The sequence below is a fragment of the Microcaecilia unicolor genome, chromosome 14 (genome assembly GCF_901765095.1).
Source record: "Microcaecilia unicolor chromosome 14, aMicUni1.1, whole genome shotgun sequence".
In the NCBI taxonomy this organism is placed as follows: domain Eukaryota; kingdom Metazoa; phylum Chordata; class Amphibia; order Gymnophiona; family Siphonopidae; genus Microcaecilia; species Microcaecilia unicolor.
This window is the reverse complement of record NC_044044.1, coordinates 677804-692735: the sequence shown is the minus strand read 5'-3', so window position 1 is coordinate 692735 and position 14932 is coordinate 677804. Positions and strand designations below refer to the sequence as shown.

The window sequence follows — 14932 nt, the reverse complement described above, 5'->3', positions numbered from 1 at the left end:
TAGTACACTCAAAAGCAAGCAAACCTATGAGCTGCTGCATCTTCGTTATCCTTCTTTATCGTTGGTTGGTAGCATTTTTATTTAATCTCACTTATAATTTCGAACATGCTGGCTTCTGCAGCATACGAGTGTACACTTAAATCATTGTGTCATTTGAAGGGGCTGGCTGTAGGCATCAGGTTATAAGAATCCAGTGCATTTTTTTCTAGTGAAAAAGGTGCCGGTACTCTAATGCAAGGCCACCCTTCAGGGGTGGGGTGATCACTAAGGGACCCACCCCACAATTGCAAGGCCCCCTGCAACCAGTCACAGAATCTATGACAAGGCAGAATTGGTGTGTAGAGCCTGAGCTCTGTCATTAAAACTTGGGGACCATGGGTCAAATTTAGCAGACAATGGAAAAGGTGCCGGTACTCAGTACCCCCAAGTACCCCCTCAAAAAAAGCCCTGTAATCAGGTACTTAACAATCAGACTTACTATTTATAAGTACAATTAAAAAAACAAACAAACATTAATTAGGTTCAAACTGGGAGCATTTAGCATCTTTTTTTCTTGTGCCTACATCAAAAGAAAAAGATGTCATGTGGGAACTTGTTCATTTTTGTTTTGTGGAATGCAGTGGTATATTATAAAAATGTACTTGGTTTTTTTACTACTATTTCACAGATATGTATTGAATAATGAGGTAGGGGCTGCCTTCATGCAGAAGTTCTGTCCAGAGGCAGCCTAAGGGCCCTGTTTGCTAAGGTGCGTTAGCGTTTTTAACACGCAATTAGCACACATGTTAACCATGTAGACGCCTATAGGGATGTTGTAGGTGCGTTAATGCATGTTAAAAATGTTAATTCACCTATAAGGTGGCTTAGTAAACAGGACCCTAAATGTGTCAACATTGACCAGTTCAGCACACTGTTAGACACCAAGTTCATACAAAGGGGTCCTTTTACTAAGCTGTGGCAAAAAGTGGCCTGCGTAGTGTGGGCACATGTTCATAATGCGTGCCAGGCCAGTTTTTACTGCATCTGGGAAAAAGGGCTTTTCTTTCAATGGACCAGGAAAAGGGCCTGCGGTAAAACTGAAACCAGCATGTGCCTATTTACGGCCTGAGCCCTTGATGCCACCCATTGATCTAGTGGTAAGGGCTAATACCGGAAACGCCATACGTGGTAGGAAATAAAAAAAATAATTTGTCCTGGTGGTAAAGGCACATGCCAAATCCAAAATTACCTCCAGGGAGTGTGCTTACCTGGCAGTAGTCTCATTTTGGTACGCACTGCACATGCATAGAGCCTACTGTGCCTTTGTAAAAGGGCCCCAAAGTTAATGAAGTTCATCGGAAAATAAATCTGTTGGCTCAGGCTGCTTGCTATGTGAATATTTCATCACTGTTTCATTATTGCCACCAAGTCTTACATATTAAGGGCATTTGCTGTAAACTTTGTTTTAATTAATTTATCCAATCCTTCCTTACATGCACATAGTTTTGCTTTTTAAACCCAAAGATGAATCCTAAGGGTGGTTGAACAATTAGGTATAAACTGTGTTGTTTGTTTTTTTTTTTACTTTACTTGTTTTGGACTGATTTGGGTCCTGCTGATCTGTACATCTGCTGGATTAATAGTAACTCACTTTGATTGAGGCTTCGATGTATTCTTTCTTTTGCTGGCTGGAGTGGTGAAGGGGGTCTTTTCTCTTAGTTGGGTGGTGGATTCATTTTTGGGGAAAGATGTCTTCTTGATTGAGGCTCAGATGTATTTTTTCTGCTGCTGGCTAGAGTGATGAAGGAGCTTTGATGGTGATCCTTACTGGGAAAGAAGTCTTTTTGCAGATTTGTTAGTAGTGAAACCTGGAGAAAGTCTTATCTGCGTGTGTGTGTCTATGGCATCCAGCAAGGCCCAGAGATTCGGTGAAGGCCCATAGAAAGGTGCAGGTCCAGAGGCCAGAGAGAAGACAGTGGGGGCAGACTGTGTTCTAGTTTTTATAATAATTCCTGTTGGGCCATAGTCAAGTGAGTTGTATTGATCCAATTAAAACTCAGGGGTAAAAACTGCTTCTCTCTAGCTTTTGAAACGGAGCATGGTAGCTGGTCACATGTTTAGACTATATCATAAGGGTTCCTAGCTGACTAACTGCTGAAGTACACACCCATACTTGACAAGATTAGGTGGGTCATTTTCTGTGAGTTTCAGAGAGATGGGCTGTCTTTTGTTATCCAGTCTTTTCGATTCTGGTCTTTGGAGATGTGGTGATTAACTTTTTATTATCAACCCATCCAATTCTATTGTTACAAGCTATCAGTGGCCTTCAAGGGGAGGGTGGTGGTCAAATTTGTTTTTCTGAGCAAGTTACCTACCAAGAAGTCTTTGCCATATATTTTTGTTATATATATTTGTGTCTGATTTCAGCAAAATCAATAATTCTGAAAATTCATGCTATAATGTGGGATATAAATGTAAAAAAAAAATCCTTTATCCTCCACCTTTTAAGACACTGCCTATCCAGTGGGGATGGTGATGGCACAATGAAAGCAAGTTTGGTCCAGTGAAGACTAACTCAAAATAACCTGTTTCTTAGCTGGGCCCTAGTATTACCACATTGAAAATGCGACCATATCATGCCTCTGTGGTATTGTTCCACTAATAAGTTAAACAATTGTCTGGCTATCTTGAAAGGATTATATAATCTTTGGAGGCACGACTAGGGACACAAACACAGACTTATTTATTAAATATCACAATTCCTCATGTACATCCAGAAAACAACCGTTTAGGGTGGATAGTGTCCACAATGAGCTCTGTTTATTATTGACCATTTAGAAGACATGAGTCTTCAGTTTTGGCACAGTACAAGTCAGCACAAGAACAAAATATAAGAAAACCAATGGACTTTGTTAAGGGCTTATAGCCCATTTAGTTATGTTTAAACAAATGAGAGATCTGCATGAAAGAAATTTTTATTTTGACTTATAAAACAACATGTCCCTGAAATATGCTCAATCCATTTGTGTATCTAAAATGTAAACTTCTACAAAACAGACAGGGCTGCCGAGAGACTGAGCCAGGCCCCCCCCCCACCACCCCCGGGCCCCAATCGCTACCACTGTCGCCTCCCTCTCCTGCTCTCAGGCCGCCGGCACCGCAGTCCCCAGTCTCCACCCACCTGCCCCCAGCCCTGTCAACAGCCCCCCTCCGTCAGCCACCGGGCCCCCTGCATTCAAATCGGCAGTGCCTCCCTTCGGACCCTCCCTCACTGTGCCCCGTCCTTGAGGAAACCGGAAGTTACATAAGACGATGGTGGGACACAGTGAGGGAAGGCCAGAGGCGATCCGCCGCTCTCAAACAGATGCGAGGTGCTGCGCTGCCAATAGAGACTCTCCCTTTTCCAAATGCAGGGGGCCTGGTGGCAGAGAGAGAAGGGAGCCACCAACAGAGCCACGGGCAGGCAGGTGAGACCGGGGACTGTAGCACCGGTAGCCTGGGAGCAGGAGGAGAGAGACCCCAGCGCCGGGCCCAGGAAAGTTTGCCCCCCCCTGCCCCCCCCCCCTCTCGGCGGCCCTGAAAACAGAAGCAGATGTGATGCCATGTGCCCCCCAGGAGAGTTTAATTTTACTTCCATTCAATTTCAGTATATTCCAAAACACCAGGCTTCCCAAGGCAGACTACAACAACAGTTAAAATGAACCCATCAAGAAACAGGATATCCTCACTGAAATCTCGCAATCTGTCTTGTATAGAACTGTGTGGAAAAATAAGCACAAAATACAGAGGTTGTAACTACTGTTTCTACCAGCTATAATAATTTTCAAGCTGTTTTAGTGATATCCAATTTTTATTTAATGATATTTATATCTAAATATGTGAAGCTTTCAAATAAATTAAAAGTTGTCAAATAAGTAAAAAAAAACCCCAAAACATATTTTGTCCTCCACCTTTGAAGGCACTGCCTATCCAACTGGAACTAGTCAGACTTTTTACATATAGACCACCATTTATTTTTAATAATCTTTTGCTATTGGTTTCAATAGCGTTTGCTAATGTTTTCGGTAAGCTAAAGCTCCGCCTACTGCTGGCAAGCTCCGCCTACTGGCTTCAGCCCTATACTGCACTACCAGATAGAACATCCCGTCTCCTATTTTCTTCAACCTTCTTGGATAGCACCTCCTTGTTCGAATCTCTGGTGACGCCAGAGTGAGGCTTGTAATACGGTAAGAGAGGCTATTGGAGCACCAGCATGAGGCTTGCAATACACTAAGAGAGGTTAAAAGTGCATCGAGAGGAGGAAGTGAAAGAGGTTCCTGCCGTGTGGGGAGAATAAGAATGGATCGCAGGATGGGTAAGGGGAGAAGCTAGAAAGAATAATTCATGCAGAACAGAGCGGCTAAGAGAGAGAAAAAGGAATGAGAGGTTCAGGGAGCAGGATGAATGACAGAATTCTGCGGGTTGCAGAGTGGGAAGATGGTGCAGGAAGAGAATAGATCAAAATTTGTCTGCGTGTTCTGTGAGTAAAAAGTTTGAGAAGCATTGTATTAGAGCACAACCAAATAGTTTATTTTTTTTTCTTATTGTTATGGAATAAAGAAGGATTAAAAATATCTCAGGCGTTACCATGGTGCCTGGTAGACGGTTTGGGGTTTTTCTCTAGGGTTGCTGAGAATGTTTAGTTTACGGATCATGGACGTGAAAAGAAGATGTAAAAACAACAAATCTCTTTTTTTTTTGTTCACTGAAATTACTAGATGGACAGATCCTGCTCGTCTAAAAGCAAAAAAAAAACAAAAACAACAACCCCAGAACAAATAATAATAAATATATAAATGCAGGGTAAAAAAAAATTAGAAAAACTGTTAATTGCCAGGTTGAGTGAAATTTCTGTCCTCATGCAACACAATTTAAAATGAAGTGGCAGAACTGCCCTGCAGGCTGTTCTTTCTATCCCCCCCTCTGCGAAATTAAGCCTTTTACCACAATAGTTTGTAAAACTGATTCGTCAAACCTGTCCAGGCTTGTGTTAACGTTAATTGCCAGGATGAGTGAAATTTCTGCCCTCATAAAACACTATTTAAAACGATGTCCATTTTTGGCAAAAATTTAAAAAGCCATTTTTTTGCAGGTGCGCTGAAAATGGATCTGTGTGCGTCCAAAACCTGTGCCCACACTACCGCAGGTAATTTTTCAGCACACCTTAGTAAAAGGACCCCTCAGTTTCTGCAGGACAAGGCGCAACTTTCATATTCATTGAGGTATTTGGGGTTGTTGCTTGATTCAGGACTGAAGTTTGACAAACAGGTTTCTCATGTTGTGAATGTGGGGTGTGCCTCTTTAAGATTATTGAGGGCGGTGCACTCTTGTTTTGATGAGATGGTGCTTCATTTGTTTTTGCATTCGTTGTTAATGGTTAAGTTGGACTATGATAATGTGATTTATTTGGGAGTGTCCCGTAGTTTGCTTAAGCAACTGCATACGGTTTAGAATGCTGGGATCAGGTTACTTGGATGGAGCCTCCAAGTAATCTGATCCCAGTTGGAGGATTGACTATGAGTGATCATGTCACTCCTCTTTATGCTAAATATCATTAGCTCCTGATGGAATTTCGTCCTATGTATAAAGTATTAACGATGGTGCACCAGGTGTTCTCTGCTAGAAAGCCTGGTGGATTTGTTGCAACATGATGTTCCTCCTAGGGTATTAAGATCACAGGAAAAATCATTGTTAACACTTTCCCCTCATTCTTTGACTTAGGGAAGATGGAAAAATTATGTTCTTACCTGATAATTTTCTTTCCTTTAATCATACCAGACCAGTCCAGACTAATGGGTTATGTCCATCTACCAGCGAAAGGAGTCATTGATGGAAGGGGATGGGAGAGGAGGGCAGGGAAGAGAGAATTGCTGGACATGGAGGGGAGAGAGGAGAATCGCTGGACATGGATGGGAGGAGAGGGCAGGGAAGAGAATTGCTGGGCATCGATGGCAGGGGAGAGAGGAGAATCGCTGGACATGGATGGGAGGGGAAGGCAGGGAAGAGAGAATTGCTGGACATGGATGGGAGGGGAGGGCAGGGAAGAGAGAATTGCTGGACATGGATGGGAGGTGAGGACAGGGGGCAGAGAAGAATCGCTGGACATGGATGGGAAGAGAGGGCAGGGAAGAGAGATTTTATGGACATGGATGGCAGGGGAGGACGGGATAGAGGAGAATCGCTGGACATGGGGAGGGAGGAGACATGCTGGACATGGATGGAGGGGAGTGAAGAGAGGAAGGAGATGCACATGGATGGGAGGACAGGGAAGAGAGGTGAAATGCTGGAAATGGATGGAGAGGAGAGCAGGAGATACAGGAGAATTGCTGGACATGGATGGATGGAGGGGTTGGCGGGGAGAGAGGAGAAATGCTGGACTTGGATGGAGGAGAGGGGAGAGAGAATTATTGCTTTATATGGATACAGGAAGAGAGAGGAGAAATGCTGGAAATGGATGGAGGAGAGGAGAGAGGAGAAGTGCTGGACATGGATGGAGGGGGGGGAAAGAAAAAAGAAGATGCACGTGGATGGAGATGAGAGAAAGGGAAGAGAGGAGAAAAACTGCACGTGGATGGAGAAAATAGGCAAAAGCTGGATCCACGTTATACCTCCTTTGGTCAATTCCACGGAGAAGGACCCAGCTTTTACTTATGGATGTAGGGCAAGAAATAAAGAAGAAAGGAGAAAGTAAAGAAATAAATGGAAAGGAAGCCCTGGAAACGTTGTTAAGAGAACAGATAGCAGCAGAATCAGAGACTGGGACCAATATGGATAGAAAAACAGTCACCAGACAACAAAGGTTGAAAAAATCATTTTATTTTAATTTTAGTGTTTGGAATATGTCCATTTTGAGAATTTACATCTGCTGTCTTATTTTGCACTGGGTATACTGGAGCTGTAACAGCTTACAGAAATTATTTATAATGAAAAAATCACGTTATTTTTTTTCTCCTATACTAATATAATATTTTCAATGATGTCTGTTTATATGCGCCATGGCTGGTATAAGGGGTGTGGCCAATGTGGGTGTGGCTATCATAGGGGTGGGGCCATATGTGGTGACCCCACCCACAATGAGTACCGGCACCTTTTTTTCTACAAAAAAAGCACAGGTGAAAGGTAACAAGGTAAACCATACAAGGAAACAGAACAGGCTTAAGCTGGAGAGCCTAGACAACAAGAAAATAATCTATTCTGGTTCAAAGCAAAACCACACACAGAAAAACAGAACAGGGCTTTGCTTGGAAGTAAAGTTAACAGGCTAGTAATCCATACAGGTATAAAGCAGAACAACACACACAGAGAAACAAAAGAGGGCTTTGCTTGACAGCAAACCTAACAGGAAAGTAATCCATACAGATTTAAACCAAAACCACTCACACAGGGCCCAAAGACACAGCATAACAAGAAGACCAGTTCCCTCAGAATCAAACAACAGTACAACATGAAAGAGGGAAAATAGACCTGTTGCAAAGGCAACGCAGGAAAGCTCCCTGGGTCTTTATAAAGGAGTAGGCTAATGATGTCACAAGTAGAAAATGAAGCAGAAGCAGGGAGACCAAAGTGAGGCTTGGCTAACAGGAAGAACAACAACAGGGAAAAAGGCAGACTGGAGAAGTCACAGAGCTAGATACAGAGAAACAGTAGGTCTGAACATAAGGGCACAGCCACAACCGTGACACCATACTGGGACAGACCAAAGGTCCATCAAGCCCAACATCCTGTTTCCAACAGTGGCCAATCCAGGTCACAAATACCTGGCAAGATCCAAAAAAAATATAAAATCTTATCACAGAAATAGTGGATTTTCCCAAGTCCAATTTAATAATGGTCTATAGACTTTTCCTTTAGGAAGCTGTCCAAACCTTTTTAAAATTCTGCTAAGCTAACCGCCTTTACCACATTCTCGTGCAACGAATTCCAGAGTTTAATTACACGTTGAGTGAAGAAATATTTTCTCTGATTCATTTTAAATTTACTACTTTGTAACTTCATCGCATGCCCCCTAGTCCTAGTATTTTTGGAAAGCATAAACAGACGCTTCACATCTACCCGTTCCATTCCACTAATTATTTTATAGACCTCTATCATATCTCCCCTCAGCCGCCTTTTCTCCAAACTGAAGTGCCCTAGCCACTTTAGCATTTCCTCATAGGGAAGTTGTCCCATCCCCTTTATCATTTTCGTCACCCTTCTCTGCACCTTTTCTAATTCCACTATATCTTTTTTGAGATGCGGCGACCAGAATTGAACACAATATTCAAAATGCGGTCGCACCATTGAGCGATGCAAGGGCATTATAACGTCCTAATTTTTGTTTTCCATTCCTTTCCTAATGATACCTAACATTCTATTTGCTTTCTTAGGCATAGCAGCACACTGAGCAGAAGGTTTCAACGTATTAACAATGACACCTAGATTCCCTTTCTTGGTCTGTGACTCCTAACATGGAACCTTGCATGACATAGCTATAATTTGGGTTCCTCTTTCCCACATGCATCACTTTGCACTTGCTCACATTAAACGACATCTGCCATTTAGATGCCCAATCTCCCAGTCTTGTAAGGTCCTCTTGTGGAGGAGTGGCCTAGTGGTTAGGGTGGTGGACTTTGGTCCTGGGGAGCTGAGGAACTGAGTTTGATTCCCACTTCAGGCACAGGCAGCTCCTTGTAACTCTGGGCAAGTCACTTAACCCTCCATTGCCCCACATAAGCCACATTGAGCCTGCCATGAGTGGGAAAGCGCGGGGTACAAATGTAATAATAAAAAAAAATCCCCCCGGTAGCAGCTAACGGAATGCAGATGATTCAAAGGCTATTATAATGAGCTGCACTAACGTTTACCGATTCCCCTTACCGTGGAAAACCTAACGTGAGGTCTGCACCTCTCGTTAGGCTGGGGCTGCTGTGAACAGACCGGACTGGACCCATGGAGACCAGTGGGAAAGCGCCTAACACCCATGTAAAAAAAAAAACAAGCTGCGTGTCCCAAGTGCTGGTCAGGGACATCCTTCTAAAGTGCCTAACATGGACGTCCTTCAAGGACGTCCTAGACGAGCACTTGGCTTTCTTTTTTCCCTTCTGACGACGACGCCCACACCCCCAGGTCGCCGCCGCTCCCCCTGCATTGAAATGACAGCTTCCTCGCAACCCCCACCACCCCCCCCCCCTGAGATCGTCGCCACTGCCACTCCCCCCTCCACCCGCCCTCCTCCGTCTGCCACCGGGCTGGGTCCTCACAGCGCCTCTCACCTCCGTGTGAAGGTGCTGCAGCAGGCAACAGCTGATTGCCTCCCTTCGGACTTCTCTCCTTTCCTCCCTGGCCCGCTGTCTGACGTAAGGCTGTCGGGGAGGCCGGGGCTGCGGGAAGCTGTCATTTCAATTAAGGGGGGAGCGGCGGCGACCTTGGGGGGGGGGACCAAGGACGTCCATAAAGGACATCCATAGACACAGCTCGTCTTTTTTTATATATAGTGAAGGACGTCCATAAAGGACGTCCTTGGCATGCGCAGAGCAGCCAGCATAACGCTTGGCTGCTCTGCGCATGCTCGACCGGCCGACTGTTTAATGATGGAATAGAGAATGCAAGTGAGCTACAACGAGCAGCTCATTTGCATTCCTATTCCTTGATGCCTGCCCGTTCCTTACCGATTTGCTAAGGGAATCGGTAAGGGAAGGGCTTTAACGATTTTTAGTGCATCTTGGCCTAGGTCTAGAATATTTCCTTCTCTCGTCGGCTCCTGTACCAGCTGCTCCATAAAGCAGTCCTTGATTTTGTCAAGGAATTTTACCTCCCTAGTGTGCCCTGATGTTACATTTACCCAGTCAATATCGGGGTAATTGAAATCACCCATTATTATTGTGTTGGCCAGTTTGTTTGCATCACTAAATTCCTTTAACATTTCTGCATCCGTCTGTTCATCCTGGCCAGGCGGACGGTAGTACACTCCTATCACTATCCTTTTCCCCTTTACACATGGAATTTCAATCCATAGTGATTGCAAGATGTGTTTTGTTTCCTGCAGAATTTTCAATCTATTTGATTCAAGGCTCTCGTTAATATACACTGTTACCCCCCACCAATTTGATCCACCCTATCACAACGATATAATTTGTACCCTGGTATGACATTGTCCCACTGGTTATCCTCCTTCCACCAGGTCTCAGAGATGCCTATTATATATAATTTTTCATTTAGTGCAATATATTCTAACGCTCCCATCTTATTTCTTTGGCTCCTGGCATTCGCATATAGACATTTCAAACTATGAGAACCATGCACTTTTGAGCGACTGTCGGCCGTTTTCATCTAGTCTCTAGTTTAAAAGCTGCTCTATCTCCTTTTTAAATGCTGATGCCAGCAGCCTGGTCCCACCCTTTCGGAATAGGCTCTCCCTTCCCTAGAATGTTGTCCAGTTCCTATCAAATCTAAAACCCTCCTCCCTGCACCGTCTCATCCATGCATTGAGACTCCGGAGCGCCGCCTGTCTCTTGGTCCCTGAGCGTGGAACGGGTAGCACTTCAGAAATTGCTACCCTAGAGGTTCTGGATTTGAGCTTTCTACCTAAGAGTCTAAATTTGGCTTCCAGAATCTATCCCCCACATTTTCCTATGTCATTGGTACCCACATGTACCAAGACAGCCGGCTCCTCCCCAGCACTATCTAAAACCCTATCTAGGTGACTAGATCCTGCAGTGCCTGCTAGAGGCTGTTAATGCTGTGGTACAAAGTTCAAGTTTTAAAACTAAGGGGAAAAGACTGGAGATTAGTTGATAAAATTTGCTTTTTTATATTTTTATTCTGCCTATCAGTAACCTACAATTACTCCTTTAAACCCCAATCTTTATGTTCCCAAAGCACAAAGCAAAATAGTGTTCACTTACCTGAGAAATGTCCTCTTCTCCGAGAACGTCTCAGAAAGTAATAGCATGTACACTCATGATTGTGACAGTTATGCGTGTAAGTGTGAACTGCACACTGAGCAGTAGTCTATAACATCAGACTGCAACTTGCTTAGTGCAAGGGGGCATACAAGTGGGTGGGGCTTGGATAGGTCCAACATTTATACTCATGATCTTACGAAATACTCTTAAGATACTCACTAAGGTGTTACATTTAGCCATGTACATTTATGCCTGCTATTGACATTACACAAGTGATGTTCCTAAATGTTGACGCATAAATGACAACTTGCATAACAAAATCAGGGCGCCCAGATGTCTAATGGCTAGTGGTTTGTGCTTTGCTTCTTGGTGCCTAAGTTTTGGCTGCCTTTATAGAAATGTTCCTTAAGGGTGCAAGTCTGTAACTACCGTATTTTTCGGACTATAAGACGCACTTTTTTCCCCCAAAATTTGGGAGGAAAATGGGGGTGCGTCTTATAGTCCGAAGGTAGCGAGTTCCGAGTTCGGGATCGCCCTCCCCCCGAGTTCGGGATCACCCTCCCCTACTCACGTCACGCGATGTTCCCTGGTGGTCTAGTGACGTCGGGGCAGGAAAGAGCCCCCTCTTTCCTGCCCAGCGCGCTGCTCTCCGTCCTCCTGTATGCTGCCTGACGGTCTCGGCGAGATTAAAAATGGCCGCCGAGAATTGAAGTCTCGGCGGCCATTTTGAATCTCGCCGAGACCGTCAGGCAGCATACAGGAGGACGGAGAGCAGCGCGCTGGGCAGGAAAGAGGGGGCTTTTTCCTGCCCCGACGTCACTAGACCACCAGGGAACATCGCGTGACGTGAGTAGGGGAGGGCGATCCCGAACTCGGACAAGACGCACCGGAGCACCTAGGTTTTAGAGGAGGGAAAAAGGAAAATTTTTTTTTTCCTATTTCCCTCCTCTAAAACCTAGGTGCGTCTTATGGTCCGGTGTGTCTTATAGTCCGAAAAATACAGTATGTGCCTCCGTTTAGATACTCTGAGGCCACACTGTGGGAGTTTGTTCTATAAAGGAACTTTGGTGCCTAGGTTCTGTTATAGAATACAAGTAGATATTGTGTAAGTGTGGGTGCTTAAATGTGGTAGGCACGTGTGTGAGTTATTCTTTAAGTTATTTGCCTAAGTGGAAGCCCTGCCTTAGTCTCACCCATACCATACCCATATGTAAGCCCACTTGCAAATACCTGCTATATAAGTAAGGCAGGAATTTGCAAAATAGCACATAGGCAGAATATTGACATTTATCACATGTATATGTGATTATTCTAAATATTTACATGCACACTGGGCATGTAACTGTGAGTGCCTAGTTCATAGAATTGCTCTTTATGTAACTTTATAAAATAGGCTTTAAGGAAGGCAGCTCCTTGACCTTTACAGCTAGGTGACTTACTATCTGCTTTGTTTATGTTTAACTCATTAGGATTCAGCTACCTTAAACTGACAGGTCTGATCTGCAATGAATCTTAGGCCCTCAGCAGAATGTTGCAGAGTTTCTATTTAGTAGATGTAATCAGAGTGAAGGGAATCATTGCAGAGACAGGATGTGAGAATGAGATGCACAGAACCAGCAGGATGAGATCACTCATGGTCTGTTTCCTTCTGTTCGTGTGCCATTGACCAGCTGTACCTATCTACAGGTAGCACTTTCTTTTGTTATATGTAATTTGGAACCTTAGCCAAGCAAATTTCTTTTTAAATAATCATATGGGGATAGTTCCCTATATATGTTCTTCTCCTCTTCTCCTACATGGTAAAATTAAAAATCATACTCTGATTTTTATCCACCAGATGATGGTTTTAGGAATAACAGTAAAAGAATGAGTGTGTGTGATGAGCAGAAGAGAGGAATGGAAACACGAAAACCCCTCCAGAGACAGCCCAGATACTTCAGCTGAGTGTAAGGGAAATATTGGTAGTATATTACCAACCAAGGTGAAAGAAATACTTCATAAAAGAGAGAGATCAAATACAGAAGAGAAATTCCAACTACTTGTCTACAAACTGAAAGACTTCAAGAAGGTGACAGATATGTAAAACTGCTGATACTCAGGAAACTTTCTCCACAGGCTCACCATATACTCAGATGTTGGGCTAAGGTTCATAACCGTCAGCATCTACGTGAAACTAATCTATTTGAAGATACTCTCCGCTCTGAAAAAACATTTAAATGTTTTGAATATGATTAATGTTTCAGTAAGAAATGCAGCCTCCACCAGCATAAAATGACTTACTCACTTGGGACACAAATTGTTTAAATGTTCTGAATGTGAGAAATGTTTCTAAAGAAAGGGTGAGCTGCAACTGCATAAAATGAATCACACAGGAGATAAATCGTTTAAATGTTCAGAATGTGATAAATGTTTCCGTCAGAAAAGTGATCTGGAAAAGCATAAAAATATTCACATGGGACAGAAACCATTTAAATGTTCTGATTGTGATAAACGTTTCAATCGGAAAGCCCATCTGCAACTGCATAAAATGAATCATACAGGAGACAAACCGTTTAAATGCTCTGAATGTGAGAAATGTTTCAAAACAAAAGTCAACCTTCAATTGCATGAAATGATTCACACTGGACAAAAACCGTTTAAGTGTGCAGAATGTGATAAATGTTTTTGTCGGAAAAGTGATTTGCAAAAGCATAAAAAAATTCACATAGCACACAAACCATTTAAATGTTCTCAATGTGATAAAAGTTTCAATCGGAAAGCTCATTTGCAACTGCATGAAATGAATCATACAGGAGACAAACTGTTTAAATGCTTTCAATGTGAGAAATGTTTCAAAACAAAAACTATTCTCCAACTGCATGAAATGATTCACACAGGAGAAAAACCATTTAAATGCACAGAATGTGGTAAATGTTTCCGTCGGAGAAGTGATCTGCAAAATCATGAAATGATTCACACAGACCACAAACCATTTAAATGCTCTGAATGTGATAAATGTTTCAGAAGAAAAGCCAACCTTCAACTGCATAAAATGAATCACACAGGAGAAAAACCATTTAAATGTTCAGAATGTGATAAATGTTTTCGTCGGAAAAGTGACCTGGAAAAGCATGAAATGATTCACACAGGACACAAACCATTTAAGTGTGCTGAATGTCATAAAAGTTTCAATCGGAAAGCCCATTTGCAATTGCATATGATGAATCACACAGGAGAGAAACCATTCAAATGTTCTGAATGTGACAAATGTTTCAGGTGGAAAAAATGCTTGCAACTGCATAAAATGGCGCATACAGGAGAGAAACCATTTAAATGTTTGGAATGTGATAAAAGTTTCAGTCAGAAAGGCAACCTGAAACTGCATAAAATGATTCATACTGGAGAGAAACCATTTAAATGTTTGGAATGTGATAAACGTTTCTGTCAGAAAGCCAGCCTGAAACTGCATGAAATGGTTCACACAGGGGACAAACCATCTAAATGTTCTGAATGTGATAAATGTTTGAGGTCAAAACAAAGTTTGGAACTTCATAAAATGGCTCCCTGCCATCACTTTTATTTTGTTTGGCACTTTTAATCATAGTAACATAGTAACATAGTAGATGACGGCAGAAAAAGACCTGCACGGTCCATCCAGTCTGCCCAAGAAATGTGCCACTTTTTTGTGTATACCCTACCTTGATTTGTACCTGTCTTTTTTAGGGCACAGACCGTACAAGTCTGCCCCGCCTCCCACTACCGGCTCTGTTATCCAAACTCGGCTAAGCTCCTGAGGATAGGTACACAACTAAATGTATTGATTGTTGAGACTAAGGATGGGACTGGAATAATTCAAGAGTCCAAATCAATGGAGTACTATTATTAATTCTTTGGGCTATGAGTTTAGCCTTATTTCTAAAGATGACAATTATTCAAAGGCTATATCACACTTATTGTTTGTAAATGACCTAAAGCTCTACAATTCCAGTGACCAATAATTAGCAGAACAACTCGGAGTAGTCAAAATCTTCTGAGATGACATAAAGATGGCT

At 42.9% G+C, this 14932-nt stretch overlaps 1 protein-coding gene across 4 annotated transcripts; it reads left to right on the top strand.

Moving 5' to 3' along the window:
- Positions 1 to 4264: 4264 nt before the first annotated feature.
- LOC115457788 (gastrula zinc finger protein XlCGF26.1-like) lies at positions 4265 to 14524 on the top strand. 4 transcript variants are annotated; one of them, XM_030187383.1, is made up of 2 exons: positions 4265 to 4333; positions 12739 to 14524. In XM_030187383.1, the coding sequence occupies exon 2, from the start codon at positions 13261 to 13263 to the stop codon at positions 14476 to 14478; it is 1218 nt and encodes a 405-aa protein (XP_030043243.1). In that variant the 5' UTR covers positions 4265 to 4333; positions 12739 to 13260; the 3' UTR covers positions 14479 to 14524. The 4 variants fall into 4 exon arrangements, with proteins under 4 accessions (XP_030043243.1, XP_030043244.1, XP_030043246.1 ...); XM_030187384.1 differs by lacking the exon at positions 4265 to 4333 and adding an exon at positions 4345 to 4498; XM_030187386.1 differs by lacking the exon at positions 4265 to 4333 and adding an exon at positions 5202 to 5240.
- The last annotated feature ends 408 nt before the right edge of the window (positions 14525 to 14932 follow it).

What these genes read in the sequence shown, in the direction of transcription:
- LOC115457788 (XM_030187383.1), top strand. Translation starts at nt 13,261, where the DNA reads ATGAATCACACAGGAGATAAATCGTTTAAATGTTCAGAATGTGATAAA.